Source organism: Melanotaenia boesemani, chromosome 22 (genome assembly GCF_017639745.1).
Source record: "Melanotaenia boesemani isolate fMelBoe1 chromosome 22, fMelBoe1.pri, whole genome shotgun sequence".
Lineage (NCBI taxonomy): Eukaryota > Metazoa > Chordata > Actinopteri > Atheriniformes > Melanotaeniidae > Melanotaenia > Melanotaenia boesemani.
Window position 1 is genome coordinate 14,560,840 of NC_055703.1, and position 19,907 is coordinate 14,580,746.

The window sequence follows — 19,907 nt, forward strand, 5'->3', positions numbered from 1 at the left end:
TATTTATTTTCATCCTTAGATTAATGCTAAGCTTAATATTCTTTTCTCCATTCACGAAAAAAACGCAGCACAGACAGATAGGAAATTTGTCTTTAGTTATTATTTCTCCTCTTTAATTTTACAAGTTTACTTTTTTATTATACATCGTTAGAAAGCGTGATTAGTTTTACTCTGGTTGACGAGGAGCTAGCATGGCTCCCACCGGATGTGACGTCACGTGCGTACAAGCGACTCACAGGAAAATAAAGCCGACAGAGCTGTGCAGAAGTTTGAGACACAGAAACCATGTCCATCAGGTAAGCGTTTAGTGTTTTCTAGAGTTTTACTTATTAAATGAGCGCAAGCTGTGTGTAGCATTTTACCGGAAAATAACTTCCGGTCGTTTACTGAACTCCTGTTTACATGATCACAGGGTTTACAATTCATTGAGCTGAGCAGCTTTTGAATATCAAAACTACACAAAGATTAAACTGTATAAAGTAAAAATGACAATAAATAAAATAAACCTTTTTTGTGGGAGGGGGTATGTGCGATAAATCAGAAATATCTGAGTAGTTTACATGTTTTTCTCTACCCAGTTGTCAAAATACTGAACACAACTTGTAGTAATGTAGTCTAGTGCAACCCACTTCAAGGGAAAGTCATGGTAATGAGTGGAGAGACATTTTGATTAAGCCATATGTAAAATAAGTGCACTAAGTACATAAATTATTAATCAAATGTCTCTTTAAGTTGCCAGGCTTTTTCGTAATATTTTCAAGAGCAGCCTGTTTTTGGTTGCATTTTTGAGAAATGGCTTTAAAAAAAAAAAAAAAAAAAAAGACTATAAAAGCTGTTCACGAGGAAAGGAAACGGAGAAAATAATTAGGTATGTCAGATGACTAACTGGACAGGGAAACAGTTGCATAGGGGTTTATGAAGGAGTAAATCTAAAGAAGAGCTGTAGATTGTCCTTCAAGAAGTCTGGAGAACCATTCCTGAAGACTACCTAAAGAAATTACAAGAAAGCTTGTCTCAGAGGCTTCAGGCAGTGTTGAAGACATGATGTGCTTATACCAAATACTGACTTTCCTGCTTGCTAGAATTCTGCAAACTCGTTTTTTTTTGTTGTTGTTGTTGTTTTTAATACAGTAGTGTATTTTCATGTTTCAATAAATCACTGCACCCATTTCATGTCTCTTGGCAATATATAGAAAGGTGAGGACTGGCTTAATTTGTTTAAAGTTAATTTTTTCTGTTAAATCAGTGCTGAGATGGAGTTGCAGCTTCCACCTCATGAAGGAAAAGAGCTCTCCGTGGTTGACATGCACACTGGGGGAGAACCTTTACGGATCATTGTCAGTGGCTACCCAGAAGTGAAAGGTGACAGTGTACTCTCCAAGCGACACTACGTCCGGGAACATCTGGACCACATCAGGAAGGTGTTGATGTTCGAGCCGAGGGGACACTATGACATGTATGGAGCCCTGATCGTGGACAGTGAGCTACCTGAGGCCGACCTGGCTGTGCTGTTCATGCACAATGAGGGCTACAGCACCATGTGTGGACACGCCGTCATTGCCCTGGGGCGTTTCGCTGTGGACTACAAGCTGGTGAAAGAACCACGGTCACCAGAGACACAAGTGAACATTCACTGCCCCTGTGGTCTGGTTAAGGCTTTTGTTGAGTATTCTAATGGAAAAACAGGAGGAGTGCGGTTTTTAAGTGTGCCAGCATTTGCATTTGCAACAGGTAGGAGACTCACCTTTATTTTTTTCCACATGAAATGTTCTGAGGTGTCTTTATTTCCTACAGGACTGACTAAATGACTTCTCACCAGATGTGACAGTGACAGTGGAGGGATTTGGCGAGATGATGGTTGACATCAGCTATGGAGGAGCTTTTTATGCCTTTGTTAATGCCCAGAGGTTTGGTCTAGATGTGAGAAAATCCAAGACTCGAGACCTGGTCGATGCAGCCACAGCAGTGACCAAAGCCGTCAAATCTCAGGTAGGATGTTTGCTGCTACCATCAGTACTTATATTTAGTACAAAAACAAGGATACTACCTTGAAGAATATACTTAATCTTCTACTGTGCTCCTTCAGAAGGATATAGAATTTTTATTTAAAGGCATTTGTCTTGAGGCAGACTTAAATATTTAGACTACTTACACAGTTGTCTCTAGAGCACCTTTAATCAGGCAGCACTGAGTGCATTCTGGTACTAAGCTACAAATCAAGATTAAAATATATGCTGTGTTCTTAAAGGCCTTAAGATGAACATCTGGTAATATTTTTGTGGCAGACCATGTCAGACAGTAGAGCTAAGAGTTGAAGCTGCAGCTTAACTTTACAGCCCAAGCTCTCCTGGGAAAGGTCACATTTCAGAAGTCTGAGCATTGTGCAGGCAGGTCACATTCTTCTAAGGGACAGACAGAAGTTCAGTGTCACCATGCGTTTGGCCATGCACAGTCTTGAAATTTTCTTCTCTTGTCCTATCTTAGGTGAAGTTGCATCATCCGACTAGTGATGATCTGGCCTTCCTCTATGGCACCATTCTCACAGATGGCAAAGATGATTATTCGCCTGAGTCCACCGCCAATATCTGTGTGTTTGCAGAAGCTCAGGTATGATAGTGACTTATCCTGGACAAGTATCACTCAGTGTGCAGCGATGGTTGTTTCTGAACTACTTTTGTTTCTGAACAACAATTGGATGTATGTGCAAAGCAACAAGTAATAAGCATTATCCCCAAAAGTGTTTAACAATCTCTTTTCCATGGCAAATGCAAGTAGTGTGTTATGACTGCGTGAAAACCTGCTGATATGGATCTGAAACATGAGAGAGAAAAAAAAAGTTAAAAACAAGAATGCAAAAGTACTATGTAAACTTGAAGATTTCATTGGTTTAAACTGTGTGTCCTCAGGTGGACCGAAGCCCCACGGGCTCAGGTGTCACAGCTCGAGTGGCGCTTCAATATCACAAAGGTCTCATCCAGCTGAACCAGACTCGGACGTTTGAGAGCGGAGCCACCGGATCACAGTTCACCGGAAAAGCTGTCAAGGTGTCAGGAACTTGTGTGACTTTTTCATTGGCAGAAGCAGATTACAGAAAAGAAGAGCCACACATCTGTAAAATGACTTTTAATATGTCTAAAAAAAAATACCCAAAACTGTTTGATAAAAAAATATTAGCTCGTCTTGAATTTGATTTGGCAAGAACACGTCTCAAAACAAAGTTGTGATAGATTTCTTAAAATCCAAGAGTTTGATTAACTTCCCAGAAACATAATGGTTCAGCGATCTTTTGCCCAATCAGGTTTAATGCGTCACACGCACCACTGCTGTGGCCCCGCCTCCTCGTGTATGCAGACGGAGATGAAAGGTCTGTGGGTTGACTGTGTCATCAACCAAAGGTCAGGGGCAGTTTGAGATAAAATCACTCTGTTACCTCCCTCAGGTGGACACAAAAAACCCAGCAGACCGGAAAAAAACTGACTTTTTGATACAGGATTAATATAATAGACCATTACAGTAAAATCAGTTCTAAAACTTCTTTATTTTCCTCTTGATCAAAGCTGCTACTGTCTAACTAGAAATATCAGAACTGAGTAATGAACTTAATCTTTACTGTAACACCTTCACAAACATTATTCTTAATACAACTATAAATAATCAGTTTAGTCTGTGATGTGGAAAGGTATTCCAAAATTTGTAACCCTCCTTTGGTGCATGTTGCTTAGATTTATCTCATAAATTTTTTTATAGAAGTGACTCCCACAAATCTTAAACCAGACAGATGTGAGCTTCTGTACCTTTGTGATTTTTATCTTTCCCTTCAGGAAACCAAGTGTGGAGACTTCAAGGCCGTGGTGGTGGAAGTCGCTGGCAGAGCTTTTTACACTGGAGTTTCACGCTTTGTGCAGGAGCCAGAAGACGAGCTGATGCAAGGGTTCCTGCTCAAGTGAGCAAAGGTTTTTAGTTCAACATGGTCACATGTTTAATATTTTTTTTTTTCTCTCAAAATCTTAAGTAGAAACAGAAAAAATCTCTTATGTCCTAATGATGACATTGGATCCATAATAAAAACTCATTAGTGACTATATCAGTTTTTCCGTCATTATTAGCCTTTTTCCGTTATTGTATTGAGAGTGAAACTTACAGAAACAAGGAAAATTTAATAGCTTCATTTAGCTTATGAAATCTAGGCCAACTAAAATCTTCCCGTTGCTCAACTGTAGCATCTACAGAGCCATAAAGCAGTTTGGTGATTTAAAGAGCAAAGCAGAAATAATGTACTTAAATTTGAGTAAGAGAAAAAAGTGTAGGACTGTTACTGACCACTAGATGGAGCTAAAAGTCTGGTTTCCATTATGATGATTAAGATTCTGCCAACACTTTTTCTAATGTCCACTTCCCGTTCAGGATTGTGGTGTTTAGAAATCAATAAATAAAATAAGTTGAAATAAATGTTATCACTCAAAACACCAGTCATAACTATTTTTTTTCATTTATTGTCATTATTGTCACCAGATCAATGAGCAATGGAAGGCAGTATTTAAATTATAAAACGTCGGTGGAGCGTCTGTCGCTGAATGGATTCACACACTTAAACGACAGATTGAAATTACATCCACATGTGAGGGTTCTGCTTTTTTTCTCACTTTTTTTTTTTTGTTTTTAAATGTAGTGTAAATCCATCCAGCGCACTGAAAACACATTTCATTTGTCAAATCAAGACAATAGAACAGGGCACTCTCTTTGGGTTGGGAGGGGGGCAATGTGCTGCATTAACTAGGTATAGTTTAAATGGTTTCTAGCAGTTAATAATTATATATTCCTATGTGCATGTGACAATGCACACACCCTTATATGTGGATATATGTGATCTATGACATGTGTCAACACTTGAGATTCCACAGGTTAGGCCCAGACCTGTGAGAGTACCCATTCAACAATTAAAATCAACAGAGTTAAGGCCAGCTCTTAACAGGAAAATGTTCAAATAAAACATACAGAGATAATACACATATATATTTATTTATCTATAAATGCTGTTTGTCAATGAAGATGAAAAAAAACTGCCTCTCAGCTTTCACTTGCAGTTAAAACCACATCCAATAATGCAGCGTCTTAGTCCTGTTGATTCTGACTGGAAGACAGCAGCAGCATCTTGAGGAAGTTGAGGTTCAGTCCATCTGGGATAGTATGGGCAGGTGCAAGCAGCCCTTCTCTTTCTATGAAATCAGTCTGTACAAAATGGCCCCTCATTTATTTTTTTCTTTTAAAAAAAAATGGAATCAGTCATGTTTGGATCAAGCATCCAGCCCTGAAAGAGTCTAAAAGCTGCACATTTAACTCTGTGCATAGATTCTGATGTACAAAAAACAGCACAGAACGGATCTTGTCAAACAACCAGGAGTTAACTCCCACACCTGGAGGGAAGCTCTTCTCCTGAATGGCAGCTTCATCTGAACAGATCTGATTTGGTCAAACTTTAATCAACTTTTGGCTTCTGCTCCCTCTCATATCAAAATTTCATAGGATGAAAGGTCTAAACACTTTGTGCTGTGTGTGGCTCTACAGCGAGGTCATGCTTTATCCAAGCCGAGCTGGGTGGTAGTGGAGGAGGCTGCAGAGGAATGTGCAGGTCGGTCTGACCCAAAGGGAAGCTAATGGTGAAGAGGGGAGGAAGTGTGCAGGAGGGATGACGACAGTTATCAAGCTTAGAAGTTGAGCTTTGTGACCGGTCGCTCTCTGCTTGAGTCCGTGTTCTGGCTGTTGATCCTCTTGCGGTTGCGTTTCATCTTGGACAAGTCCTTGTCAAAGACCTCGCCTGATCGTAGCGCTGACACCAGGTCATCAAACTCGCCACCATCGTCCTCTCCGTTCGCTTTTGCTTTCCGGGCCTTCCGCTCTTTCTCCCTCTGTTCTTTGAGCTGGTGAGACACATGAAAATGCTGCATTCAAAAAACGATTTATCTTCAATTTTAAAAATAGCTGAAAAGATAAAAACCATGTTAGCTTAACATACAGAGTCGACACGGATGGCTTCAGTACAGTGACTTTAAGGTATCTCATGCTAAACTAACCAGCTGCTGGTGGTAGAAGTTAACTTAATCTTTTCTTACTATTCAAGGATAGAAGAAGTTTAAATAATTTAACCCTTTTGAAGGAAAAAGAGATTAAACATGTTAAATAAGAACAGTGTTTTATGTCAGCTGGGGACCTTTGACTACACACCTGAGCTTCCATCTTGGCCCGGCGCTCCTCCTCCTCCTTGCGTTTCCGCATGTTCTCGTTTTCCTGCTGAGCCTCTGTGAATGACTGCAGGAACTGGTCAAAGATGCCGAAGAACTCGTCTGGCTGCATCTTATTGGCGTCCTCACCAAAGTGCTTCACTGCCCTCAGGAACTATGGGACCAAAGAGAAGGGGCACACAGAAAGGGACACATGGGATTAGATTTACAGCAGGACTCAGCAGAACCACTTTTACTCTGTTTTTTACTGTTTTACAGGAGACTCATTAGGTCTCAGCTCTTTGAAATCAGAGCAGGGTAGCAATAGTCAGGGCTTTGAAGCTCATGTTAACCCAGATATGACCGACTACTGATTGCAGCAGAGGTTGGAGACTGGAGCCAGAGCCCAAATTAAGGCAATGTGTTTGTTGGGTGTTTTTCCACAGTGAGTTAAAAGGGAGAACATCCAGATGCGATGTCATGCTGAGAATATTTGCTTTAAAAAATGTGTATGTCAACAGCAGCTCTATGACATGTAGAAATTTATTTGGGTTGTAGGAAAGCACTCTGTTAAGTTTATTACATTTTACATGTTCACAAAATGATTTACAGATTTTCATTTCTGTGATGTACGACAAATGACATTAAATGACTAATGTTTTTTTTTTCTTTTTTGTTATCTTGGTATTTCGAAATGCAAATGTAGACAAAGCAAAAGCATTGAGCTGCTCAGAAGGTCAGCAGGCTCTCTGGTTTCCAGGGATGAGTACAGTGGACCACTGTAAACACACTCAAATACTTAGCTGTGGGACACTGTAAATGATTCACAGAAACTAATGGCTGCCATGTGACCAGCTGAGACCAAGTTGAAAAAAATGCTCCAGATAAAAACTCTTCCTGTCTTCCAGGAAAAGGGGAGACATAAAGCTAACATCAGGGTGTAAACTCTTTGAAACATGAATATGTTCAGGTTTAAAGTAATAATGGTCTAATGGAGTTCATTCCACATAAAGTTTTCTTCTTTTCCTTTAGAGATGTTATTGTGTTTGTAATATACATTAGTATTAAAAAGCATCCACAAAACTACATGTAAGCACAGTTGGCAGGTGTAATCAGCTACTCTTAAACATCAGACACTGTCTACAGCACTGTGTGAAATAACATCCAAGCTTGTTTTCCAACTTTCACTCTTGACCTGCACACATGGCAGCGTGCAGGCTGACTAATAAAGTATCGATGGTGCTGCAGCAGGAAACTCAAACGCTTCACCCCTGCTGTTAGCTTTCCTATAGAGGTGAGTGATGAGGTCAACAAGGCATGTAGAAACAGCTGCATGGAGAGGAAACCGGAAGTCAGCTTTCAGCACCCGTGTCTTTGAGTGACAGTGGCACTCTCCTGTCTGCTTCAACACCAGCAGCTTTCTGCAGAAATCCCACTGCCTTACTAACTCACCAGTTCTTTAGCCTCAGTGAGCGAGTCTTCCACATCGGAGAAGCTGAAGCTGGCTACAGTGATGAACTGGCTCACCACAGACACAAACTTGTCACCCAGCTCCTGCGGACGTTTCTTCTGGTATTCCAGCTCCTGTGGATGGAAAGCCACAAGATGAAACCGAAGAAAAGTGAACGTATTGAATTTACAGTCAACATTGTGAGCAAAATAAATATGGGCTGTCTAGTCAGTTTTTGTCACTCACACTTTCAACACTTTTTAAGCCACTCCGCAGGTTGCCGATATCTTTTTCCATCTCTGTCATGCTGCGGCAAAAGAGGGACAGGAGGTTAGCAACTTTAATAATACAAACGGGAGTTTGGAAGCAGATGGCAGTGATTCCCAACTGGTCCCATCACAAAAAAGTGTCAACTCACAACCTCTTGCAAAAACTGACATGCACTTTTCAAGAAGTATGATGTGGTAAAACAATCAAGGATCAAAGATTAAAACAAAATATAGAAAGATATGATTGATGATGAAATTAAAAGACTTTCTGGAAACCACTGCTCCAAGCGTGACCTACTTGACTTTGGCGGCCTCTGAGATATTCTTCAAGTCCTCCTGGAACATCAGGACTTTGGGATATTTCTTCTCCAGGATGGTGATCAGATAATGCAGCAGGGTGATGTTTCTACGGACAGAGTTGTACAAGTATCATGAGTTAAGTGTTATTATAAAGTTTAAGACATGAAAAAGCACACAGAGTTTTAGCATCATGATATTTGAAGTCCCACGACATTCTTTTTGTTCTGATGTTACAGCTGAGAAATGATCTTACTTGTCGATGCTGGATTTGGTATCCGCGATCTTGTTAAGTGAGGACATTTTGAAGCCATAAGCATTGCCCCTCTGACCCTTGTTCATGTAGTTTCCAAAAGCCAGCACCACCTCCAAAAGCTGCTTCAAGTTTTTACTGTGTAAAATTTCCTTGGATGCCTTGGTCAGAGCTAAAACAAAGAAAATTCAAGGAAAATGTTTTTCTCACTTGAAATAGACAAGGTTATAGTGTAGTAAATATAGTTTCCCAATTTTTTTAATATAATTTTTTTAGTCCATGTAAAATCATTGTTTTATTAAAAAGGACAATCCCAACCTTCAACTTTGGGTTTGATCTCAGCTATCCTCTCTGCAAACTTCTTTTTGAAGTACAAGGACTGCAGTCTCTGTTGGTAGTGGTTTATTCTGAACAGAAAAACAGATAAAGATAATAAATTATAAAGGGGGAAATCCACAGATTTAGACAAAAGCCACAAACACAGACACTGTGCTTTAGAAAACCAGAGAAAGTCATCTTACTTAAGGGCAAATAAAAAAAGTTTAGTTGTGGTAAAGAAGCTTATTTTTGGCAGAGTTTATGATTTCAGCAGCCTATAAACCACTGACTCCGAGGCTTATGAATACCACAGTAACATCTGTCCTCCAGTCCACTCTCTACCAACAACTACAGCAAATGATCAAAGCTAAAATATGAAAAAGTATGTATATAATTCTGTCTTTAACTACTGAAAACCATACATATCTGTAACCACTTTACCGTAGCTGTGCCAGTTAGCTGAGCTTAGCATCAGATCTGAATGTTTTTGTACAATTAGTGGCTCTGTTATAACATCTTTTCTTTTATCTTACAGAGCTTTGCTTACAAAACTGCTGTATAAATACTTTCATTACATTTTTACTGCTTTTTATTTCCTGGCTGAATTCAGAAGTATTGATTCACACAGATGACTGTTGTTTCCTGTTAAGTAGAAACCCATGTGTCATTGCTTTTATCAGCTTCCACTGAAACAAAGTCCATTGTTTACCAGCACATGTGAGCTGTACTGACCTGACGCTGTCAGCTTAGTGACTATTAAATACAGAATTAAAAAGGAAGCACTGGCGATTCCATTACCTGCTCATCTCGTAGAGGAAGCGGTCGGGTTTGGCCATTCGGTCGAGTTCATGTTTATGCTCCTCCAGGAGATCCACATCACTCTTCTCGGGAACAAACTTCAGCAGCTGATGGGAAAGAAAAAGCCTCTTATTTATGTATCTAATACTCACCTGTGCATTTTTCCCTACGCAGTACACAGATATCTATTACTTCACTTTAAAGAGAATGGCAAAAGTTAGTTAGCTAATTTTAACCATATTCTAATCTTCTGGAGAACTTGCTGCATCCATGTTGTACCTGCTCCAGCATGTCTTTGGGAAGGTCTTCATGCTCGTCCATAGTGAGAATGGCTCTCTTGATCTCCTCATTTGAAAGCTTCAGTCTGCAGGATACAACAGATGAGTCCATTCGAAACACAGGACTTTATAAGCAGTGCTGGATCAGAGTAGTATTTCACTGAAAAATATAACTAAAATTACCGAGAGAGAAGGATGTTACAGTTTTGAGCTCGACGGCCATCAATGACCGACAACTCCTTCACTTTCTTAGAGCTCAAGGTGTCGTCTTCCACCTCTTTCTGTTGAGAGTAATTAAGAGCTTGAGTCAAGTTTTTTTTCTTTTTAACACATATGTTTTAGTCACAGAAAAACAAGGCAGGACTGACAAGCACTGAAACTAAAAGAAGAGATTGAAAAAGCTCAAAAGCTTTGAAGTAGTCACACAGAGGTCGTTGCATACACAAGACAAACATGACATAAATATAGGCAACTGATGTTAAAGACTTGACTGTATATCATGTTGAACATAAGACAAAAGGAGTACAATGGCACAAATTAAACGCATTCACAAAATCTTATCAATGCAAATGTTGTAGAACAGCTGTATGATAAATGAACTCACCTGTTTGATGTTATTGATCATTAAGAAGTCCTAAAATGCAGGCAAGAAGCAGGGAAGATGTAAGCACTCATTAGAATAAGTAAAGCAGTTACGTGATTGCAGCCATAAGAACAGACAGCAAATGAATCAGCTCATTCAGATCTTCACTGACAATGGGTCAGAAGTAAAGTGGGCAGCAGTGTGACATGAGTATGTGTTGGGTTGATTAATACATGCTTGTTGTTACATGCTGTGCATATAAGTCTATGGTGCATCTTTAATTTGTATAATTTGGATGTTTAATCAGGGTGAAAATGACATTTTACAAAAACAAAAGTTTATCCTCAGTTTTCTGTGTAATCCTAGTAAAATAAATCTTGTTTGTATTAAACATGTTTAAGTTTGTTTGATCACTGATGGTTCCAACTGAGATGACAAAGATGAGAGGACATGCTCATTCCCTTCTGTAAATAGCTGATTTTGAGCAGCCAGCTCATGCATTTTCAATCACACAGCAGAATAATCAAAATCACAAAAACTGCATTCCATTTAAAAGTACAAAGGCGCAGAATAACTCAAGCATCAAAGTTATGCAAATAATAGCCACATCCGTCTTAACTATATGAACCAGAAATTGCAAGATAGTGAAAAATCTTTGAAAAATGTAAACACAGGCCAGCTCTAACTCCAAGAATACTAGCAATCCGAGCCCCCAGCTTATCCTACCAATCCTCCAGCTTGTCCTCTCTGATTGGAGTGACTTTTGATGAGATTGACAGAAAAACTCTACCTGCTGTCTCTGATAAGCTGAGAAGGTCTTTTCAATGTCCTCCAGATCCAGGATTTTGAAAACCTTGGCATCGTCCACGTCCATCCACACAGTGCCCTCCAGTTTATTCTGGACAGTGCAGAATTATAGAACTTATATTTCCATCTTTCACAAAAAGCAGAAAGACATTTAAGCTTTTTGTGTGAACTGTTCTCACCTCAGCCAGCTTGGACCAGTTGAAGGATTTGAGTGGATTCGATGGCTGAGGAATGATCTTCTTCTTCAGAGAAAGTCCCAAAGGTGCTCCTGGTGGGGGAGGGATGCCTCCAGTAGGTGGGCGTCCAGGAGGAGGTGGAGGGCCACCTGGCGGAGGTGGCGGGGGAGGTGGAGGAGGCATCATACCGCCAGGAGGTGGCGGGGGAGGTGGGCACATGCCTGCAAATGCTGGCATTGGCGGAGGAGGCAGAGGGCCACCAGGGGGACCGGGGGCGAGGGGAGGACTGCCAGGAACAACAGCTGCTGCTTGCCTCTGCGAGAACAGATGATAAACACCAGGGAGGTTTTTTATTTTGCCACATTTCTCATATTACACCCAAAACACTGGACAAAGAAACAGCTTGAGGTTGGTGATCGTAATAAAACTGGAATAACAACAGCCTTATCTGATCTTTTAAACTTTGATAATATTCAAGTTTTCCATTACATTTCTTACAATGCTTTATTAACTGCAAGGGACACACTGAGGTGATAAAATTATAATATATATTTGTAATTTTAACGTAATAAAGGTGACAAATTGTTACTTCAGTGAGACAGTAGTTTTGAACTGTTTCTATGTTTGTATTTCAGCTTTTTGTTTGGGGCAGAAAAATGTAAATTTGTTCAGATTATAATCAGCTCAAGGTTTTCCTCAAATTTTATCAGTTATTCCTTCTTCTTGAATGAAGAGGAATTTGTTTTTCTGCTGTAGACCACCACTGGTTGCCATTTTAATCCATGATAACTGTAATGTGAAAGAACAAATATAACATACAGTGTTGAGTTCATGCAGTCGCGTAGTAAGTTCGGCCACTTGCTGTTTGACGTTTTTGTGCTCGTTGCTCTCCTTTTCCAACTTCTCTTTCATTTTGTTGAGAGTCTGCATCATGTCCTCTTTTTCCTGTGTCTTGGCATCGCATTCACGCTCCTTCTTCTCAAACCTTTGCTGCAGCTCATGATGCTCTGTGATGGGAAATTTAAAAAAGAATATGCTTATTAAGTTTATCAAAAATCACTGTCGACAAATTAGGCTAATATAAGTGAATGAATTAGAAAAATACACACCTTTTCTCATTTTCTCTGCCTGTTCCTTCCACTGTTTCACCTCATTTTCATTGACCAACCTGCCAAGATAATGACACACATAATTAACCACAGCCTGAACATGAACTGGTTGTTTTCTTCTCAACTTAAAAGAGAAGCTATTTTGAGCTGTAAAGTGTGTGGCTTTCAACTTCTCAGCAAACACAACACTGTTGTACATTCCTCCCTCTCACTGTCATGTAATTTCTTCCATCTACTCATTTGTGTGTCTGCGTGTTCAGAGGAAATCAGAGCACTCACATCCTGACAACATTCTTCACGTTAAAGTTCTCCAGCGGTGCGATGTCTGGGTCATGGCCCTTGTCGTTCTGCAAGACCATCTGTTGGACAATACGGTCCAATAGCAGCCAGTATTGTACCGTGTTACCACTTCTCTTGTCTGGAAACAGATACAGGAAGTAGTGACCTTTTTCCATTAGTATCCTGACTCCAGTCATTTTTATTCATTCAGTGAAATCTCCTTCAAAATCTGAGACATTATTTGTCAAAGTTGGTTTAACACAAATTACATTACCAAAGGTGTTATATTAAGAGTTTACAACAAAATAATTTGTTCTTATTAACAGATGTTTAGACTGTATCTATCATTGTGGGACATAATGCTTAAAGGCATCTTTCTCTTTGTAGTTTCCTATTTGTCTTTTTTTATTCTGTAATCCAAATTTTCTATAAGTTACATCATAATCTGTAGAAGTACTTTGATTCCTCCGTTTGAGCATCACTGGCAGTTGTGGTTTATTTACACTTGTAAACGTGACTGTGGAGAGTCCATAAAAATGCACTTCAGAATATTATTAGAAAGGTGATACTAATGTAATTTGTGTAGTACTTTTTCCACTTCAAAACACTTAATGTAAGAAACCAGGTTTGTGTACTTTTTACAGAAAAACAGTTAAAGTAAATATTTGGGTCTGAGGGAGTACAGTGTTAAGTTTAGCATGGAATGCGCTTATCCAATTTCTGGACCGACTAATCTGGACAAAGTCAACATTCTTATATTGGCAAGAAACTAGAAAGTACAAATACTGTGTATTCTGTAGGGCTAATACTGCTGCCTAGCTTGGAGCTTCATTATATTTAAAAATTTATTAGTTTCGTTTTACAGAAGAAAAATAGCAAAGTTTTCTAGTTTAAGACTTTATTCAGTATAATAATAAAAACAAAAACACTCACGCGGCATAAGCAGACAGTGATGGAGCACAGACATAAAGTGCGGGTATGTATCAGTGTGGTTCAGCTTCTTGCGGATGAGATCAAAAACTTGTGTTGCACTTTTGGTGTCTATATGTACCTGGAAAAAGAAAAACAAGAGCTCCATTAATACTGGCAAAATATTAAAACTCAAATGCAGGGGTTTCACCTCCTTACCAACTCAAACCGTTTTGACAAAGCCAGCTCATCCTCGTTCCGCAGCATTTCAAAGTAGTCTAAATGCCTGAAGGGGTCACAGGAAATTACTGAATTAGGGAAAATCTGCTAATTTGATACATTGCTATAATTTGATTTAGAAAGATTATTGCAGAATACTCCAAGAATGTTAAAAATCACATTTATGTGAAAAAGAAAAGTTGGAAAGACTAATAACTTTTTTATTTATTTTTTTGAAAGGTACATTACTGCTTTTCTGAAAAAGAAGTATTTCTTTTCATTTCTAACTTGAGAGAGCAAATATAAGACCTTAAGTCTCTGTCTCAGAAAGACCAGCACAACATTGACGCTGGTTTAAGTTGGTGTTTACTTTGTTGTAAATTTGTTGTCAGCGTTGCTGGTGGTCCAGTTGCCAATACACAGAACAGAGAGGGTCAAATGGCAAAACACACAAAGGGAGTCTGATTTCTTTCTCTGGCAAGGATGCTTACAACATCTTTATGTAGCAAAAATCTGTACGTTTCATTGGAGTTTTGTTGGTTTATAAGTTCTTATAGGACGTTTGATCAGTCCTCTGCTGTGTATTTATTCACAATCCCTTTTCTAATATTAAAGTCTGTTGGGGAGGCGGGTGTATCTCACCTGTCTAAAGTGGAGTTTTCATGTGAACGCAGCTTATCAATCACAGGTTGGATCCCCAGCATGAGAAACTCATATCGGAGGTGGATACGAAATTCCAGACTAGTCTAGATATGAAAAAAAATAGTATACAAATATTTAAAATCTGTTACAGAGTGTTGAATAAAAAATCTAATTAAATGGTGATTTCCAAGTGTGATAACTTTAAAACAATTACCTCGCCAGCTCCTTGACTCAGCACAGCATTAATAAAGGACATGATGGCTGTTTTCAGGTTGACCTCATCTCTGTATCGCCCCGTACTTCGATCCAGATCATTTATAAGTGTCTGGGAATTGACAAACAATTACAGGTATTTAACATATTTAAGAAATGTTGCTCCTCATTAGCTTTTTTCTCTCTGCAAAAAATCATAAACCACAACTGTGTTCTTTACTTGCTCAAACCTACCTGGAAGCGCGTCCTCTCACAGGCAAACCGTTGGTAGTGCAGCATGGACTCCAGGATTTTTTTGTGCCCACCAGGCACCAGACATACAGCACCCATTATTTCCAGCACTGCCACTTTAGTCTTAATGTTTTCTGTGGCCAGGCTCTGAGCAATGATGTTAATGCTCTCGGAGTGAGACAGGACGTGGGCACGGCCCTGCGAGTTGTTCATCAGGGCTTTGATGCAGCCAATTAGAGACGTGTGGATCTGTGATTCTGTGGTGTCGTAATCCATACTCTTCAGGAAGTTCAGGATACATGTCAAGCCGTCCAGATCAATAAAACGAGTCACAAACCTGAGAAGAGAGCAGGTTTAGAGACAACCATATCTGTATGCTTCAGGCGAAACTAGTTTTTCTAAGAGAACATGATGCCCAAATGTCCTGAGGTAAAGCTGTAGCATCGTATATCAAAAAGCAAAAATTGTCTGTGGATATCGGTTTCTACTCTGCCTCCATTTCCTTATACTATAATCCTCCTCAGTAAATGTGACATTTATTTTCAAATGGTAACTCCTTAAATGTACATTTATATAATTGAAAATCTTTAACTGGAACTCAAGTGACCTTTATAGGTGTTCAGTTTTAAATGGCTCATTTCCATACTATTGTGAAGAAGTGAAAAGAGTGACAGATGAGGTGACAGGAGGTTAAATGAAAGGAGATATGATGATGGCTGACAAGGACAAAACGGAGACAGGCAGAGTGAGATCTTAAAAGAATTTGTCCACCTCATAGGCTGGGTTCTCAGAGCCGTCTTCAAGCTCTCTATAGTTTTGTTCCTTTCCTCTTCATCTTCCTTCTCCAGAGCGAGGAGTGTCTTTCTCTGTTAAATGAAGCATTAAACATCATCAATAGTCAAGATTAAACAAATGTATACTACTTTCAGGACTATTTCATGACCAAGAACCAGAGATGGAAGTTCATCTTAATACTTACAGCTGCCATTGAATTGAGCTGATCAATATAATATTCTGGCCAACTAGTTGCACTTTTATTTTCTTCTTGTTCCTGAAAAACAGAAAAATAAAGGAAAAGTGAAGGAAACAATGCTGAAACCCAAGTCATTTTTAATTTTTAAAAAAGAAAAATCACACCACTAAAGGAACAGAACATGAGAATAAAATAAGATATGCTATATGAACATTAACTGGATGTGATGAGAAGTGACAAATGTGACACAAGAATGTAGTCAAAAACTTAAAGGACAAGTTATTCGCTTGTTTGTGTCATCTATCAAAGCCTAACTTCAAAGCAAATGGAAAAGTTTTTGCTCTTTCCTTCTACTTTCCATCATTTGTCAGATCAATAGGCTTTGAAGGACACTAACAAACACACTGGGAACAGACAGAAATAGCCACAAATGAAGCAAGATCTCAAAGTAGGACGACACAGATATTCATCCTATTTTAACCTTCAGTGCTTCAGTAGGTGGTGGAAGTGCCAAAAAAGAGAGAACAGCTGCTTGAGAAAATCTAGAGATTAGCAAATGATTGTGTATACTGTGGATTAAGGACATGGCCTGACTTATGACAAGATTAATCTCCTCACAGGCACATTTGCATTTCAATAAATAGAAAATATATTTTCAGCTAAATAAAATTCTACATTAAAAAAACCAACAAAAAACAGAGGACACAGCAACATGTCCCTGAACTTGGCTAGTACATAAAAGGCCTCACAGCTCTCAGTTTAACTCTTGCTCCATTAAGCACAAGCGAACTGTGACTGTTAGGAACTAATTGGGCGTCAGTTATTAAAGCGGACTGAAGAGACTTGGCTGCTCTGAGAGAAACCGTGGGCTTTGGCTGGGCTGCTCGGACTGTGTAGTGACAGGAAAGCTTGATCCTGCTGTTCCACTCATGCACAGCGCCAGCTTGACCAGGCGGGTGTTGGACCACAAATGACTTTTTTTTTTTTTTTTTAACTTTGATATCAGCAATCTACAAAAGGTCTATAGTTTATTTAGGTAAAGATGAGAGAGAAGCAGTGAGCGCATATCCAGGGGGATTTATTTTCTCTACATTTAGCAGAGATCAAACATCCTTTAGGAAATAGGAATTCGTTTCACTTTTTCAGTAGGACAGTTAAAAAAAAAAAAGTTATGTTACAACTCAGAAGTCATTTTTTTCTCTAATGAAATTTGAAACCCAAGTACAAAATCTCTGCTACAACCGGATCAGTGAAGCTTCCTCTTGGCAGCTGATATAGCCTTGAAGAGAACTGACAAGAGGCAGGAAGAAGATTGATTCTCTGCAGAATGATTTAATCAGCTCAGGTGTCTGGCCAAAGCAAACAGTTAAAGCTTTGACAGACTTATCTCCTTCAGGTCCAGACTAACGTTTAAAGCCAAGAAAAGATTTGGAGGGGGTTGAGAGAAGTGCACCCTTATCATTTGTGTGCCCCGATAGCGACCCCACCTTCATCCTTATCGCCCCCACAACTCTGGCCCACTGCTCCCATACAAAAGCTGCACCTGTGGAAGGGAAGCCTTCCTGTTTGCCTTGGACTACAGAGCACTTCCTTTACTTCTTTTCTCCACACACCCTCTTCCCCTCAGATGGTGAGTTTGTATCTGTCTGTGCTGGAGCCAGAGCCTGCTGCACAGTCAGCAATATTGATGCCTATCTGTCTTTCCTCCCTCTTCCCTTCCGCAGGTTGCTGCACTTAAAGCCCCGATTCATCCTAATCCTCCCCCACTGTAACATCAACAGTGAAACAATCCTGCATGGTCCGAACACAAGTAAAAAAAAAAAAAAAAAAAAAAAAAATATTTTGAGGTATATTTTCAAAACAACCCTGTGCACCAAGGGACTATTTATAAAAAGGCCACTAAGTGGAGAAGAGAGGAATCTGGAAAAGACCCTAATGTTTTATTTCTACTATCTTCTGTCACTTGCTTTGTTTTGACTGGCTGGTAAGTGTTGTCTAGAGTCAAAAGTTCACTATGTGCATATGCGTGTTAAAGTGAGTGTTCAGCTGTTGCAACTGCTGTAACTGTTGTGATCTTATCATCTTCATTAACTTTGCAGGATTGGAAACTTTATATATTATCTGTCAACATGCTTACACGTAATTACACAACTCTTTAAAAGGATATCTTTTCATTTTATGGCATTGTTGTACATTGGTTTCATGCTGAGTTTTAATCCCAAAATGGTAAAACAAAGACACAGCATATGTATTTCTAAAGAAAGCTGACCTTTTTAATCAAACCCGCACTTCAGTAGCTCTGTAATACTTACAGTATGATGACTTTCTGTCCTCCTGCACTGACCTCTAGCCTTTCTGCAGCTCTAATTTCTGAGGATTTGTCCAGCACACACCAACATGCTAACCATCTATCTTTCGGGCTTAATCCCGAAGCTTCTTATCATCCAGTTTGTTACTAGATGTAGGAAAAGATTAGTAAATCGGTATGCCCTTTCTCCATACTAGTCATGACAGGATATCCTAAACTTATACCCAAGGCCTTGAAACACACTGCTGAAAAATGTGAGGGCACATTCAGTGGAGGCTGGACTGGCACTGATCTAAACTAGAACGGGCATCTGTGTTTTCTTACATGCTGAGAGTTCACATATAGAGAAAAGAAGAACAGTTGAGGCGTGTTTTATCAAGGAGATATGTTGTAATGAAACAGGACACTGTCACAAAGCAGTCGAGTATGTTGTGGCTACATGAATACTTTGAGGGGACAGGTGTAAAAAATATATTCCTAAAAAGGAATAACCACATCATTATAAAAGCTACAGTTTAAAAAATGTGCAAAGATTTTCTGTTTCTGAATCATGTAGGAAACTTTAACAGTGGAACAAGAATGTATTAGTTTAGGAAAATCTGATGTCAAATTTTGGATTTAGTTTAATCATAATGCAAATTTTGAAATCCTGGAATTATTCAGTATTTTTATGCTTTTTCATTGCTGAACCCTCTTGCTCTGTAAGTGGGGATTATCCATTGGAATATACCAGCTTTAGTCTAATGCTCACTCCCAGTAAACATAATAATTTTTGCATCATCTTGTGTAACAGCCACTTAAAGTCCTTTTTCATGATTACAAAATACACTACTAAGCTAAGTGATTTCTTGTAGTTGCCTCATAATTACTACAAGCCTATTTGCAAAAAGCCTGGACGCTATGTAAGGGAAGATAAAATGCAATTATTTGTTAATAATTAAAGCCACATGTTTAACTGAAAACTTGAATGCAGAATCTGAGAAATTTTATAGTTATTTTAAATATACAAATTTATTGCCAAAAGCACATTTTGAAACTGCCTGGACTGAGACATCTGCACCACCGTTACATCACAACACCAAGAAACTGGAAACTGTAGAGACAGACTGATGTAGATTTAAAATTCAAATGTTTTAAGCCGCTGAAGAGTTCAGGGCCTCGTTTGTCTCATTTTTTGTTTCATAATGTGCCAAAATGTCTTTAATTGATGACAGGTCTGCACTTCTCTGTGGTCTTCACTACGGAAATATGCTGCTGCTGTAATGCAAAATGTGGTTTGGCATTGTTTTGCTGATGTGAGTATGACTCTACCCAGCATCCTAACTTTTGTGGTAACTTAATTACACACAGACATGATGTTGATAACAACCATCCTATCTTGCAGGAGTATGCATAAATTTAATACTAAAAATGTCCACTAATTTCTCTAGTATATTTTTTTATATCTGTGTAATAGAAGAAGTCAGAAAAGTATTAACTTCCTAATGGTAATTAACTGGCTTCAGGCATTTGTTACACTCTACTGTACTCTACTGTATGTTCAAGAACTAAATGAGTCTTCATTCACATTTTAGTAT

The 19,907-nt window shown here is 39.0% G+C and overlaps 2 protein-coding genes across 4 annotated transcripts in view; one reads left to right on the forward strand and one right to left on the reverse strand.

The window, feature by feature from the left end:
* The first annotated feature begins 213 nt into the window (after nt 1-213).
* On the forward strand, nt 214-4,082 carry LOC121633321 (trans-L-3-hydroxyproline dehydratase). The gene is made up of 6 exons (XM_041975206.1): nt 214-296; nt 1,247-1,731; nt 1,820-1,989; nt 2,485-2,607; nt 2,907-3,044; nt 3,822-4,082. The coding sequence occupies exons 1-6, from the start codon at nt 286-288 to the stop codon at nt 3,945-3,947; spliced, it is 1,053 nt and encodes a 350-aa protein (XP_041831140.1). The 5' UTR covers nt 214-285; the 3' UTR covers nt 3,948-4,082.
* A 524-nt stretch (nt 4,083-4,606) lies between these two features.
* LOC121633320 (disheveled-associated activator of morphogenesis 1-like) overlaps nt 4,607-19,907 on the reverse strand; it is a 42,976-nt gene continuing 27,675 nt past the window's right edge. For 2 of the 3 annotated variants that reach the window (XM_041975203.1, XM_041975204.1), the window contains 23 exons: nt 16,029-16,100; nt 15,821-15,915; nt 15,053-15,386; nt 14,820-14,930; nt 14,606-14,709; nt 13,964-14,030; nt 13,769-13,886; nt 12,836-12,974; nt 12,557-12,615; nt 12,267-12,454; nt 11,451-11,762; nt 11,255-11,362; nt 10,486-10,515; nt 10,065-10,162; nt 9,883-9,967; nt 9,604-9,710; nt 8,806-8,894; nt 8,491-8,659; nt 8,236-8,343; nt 7,915-7,975; nt 7,671-7,802; nt 6,223-6,393; nt 4,607-5,918 (listed from right to left, as the gene is read on the reverse strand). In XM_041975203.1, the coding sequence (XP_041831137.1) occupies nt 5,706-5,918; nt 6,223-6,393; nt 7,671-7,802; nt 7,915-7,975; nt 8,236-8,343; nt 8,491-8,659; nt 8,806-8,894; nt 9,604-9,710; nt 9,883-9,967; nt 10,065-10,162; nt 10,486-10,515; nt 11,255-11,362; nt 11,451-11,762; nt 12,267-12,454; nt 12,557-12,615; nt 12,836-12,974; nt 13,769-13,886; nt 13,964-14,030; nt 14,606-14,709; nt 14,820-14,930; nt 15,053-15,386; nt 15,821-15,915; nt 16,029-16,100 (2,970 nt within the window). In that variant the 3' untranslated portion in view covers nt 4,607-5,705. The remainder of the gene's footprint in view (nt 5,919-6,222; nt 6,394-7,670; nt 7,803-7,914; nt 7,976-8,235; nt 8,344-8,490; nt 8,660-8,805; nt 8,895-9,603; nt 9,711-9,882; nt 9,968-10,064; nt 10,163-10,485; nt 10,516-11,254; nt 11,363-11,450; nt 11,763-12,266; nt 12,455-12,556; nt 12,616-12,835; nt 12,975-13,768; nt 13,887-13,963; nt 14,031-14,605; nt 14,710-14,819; nt 14,931-15,052; nt 15,387-15,820; nt 15,916-16,028; nt 16,101-19,907) is intronic. The other variant, XM_041975205.1, reaches the window with a different exon arrangement.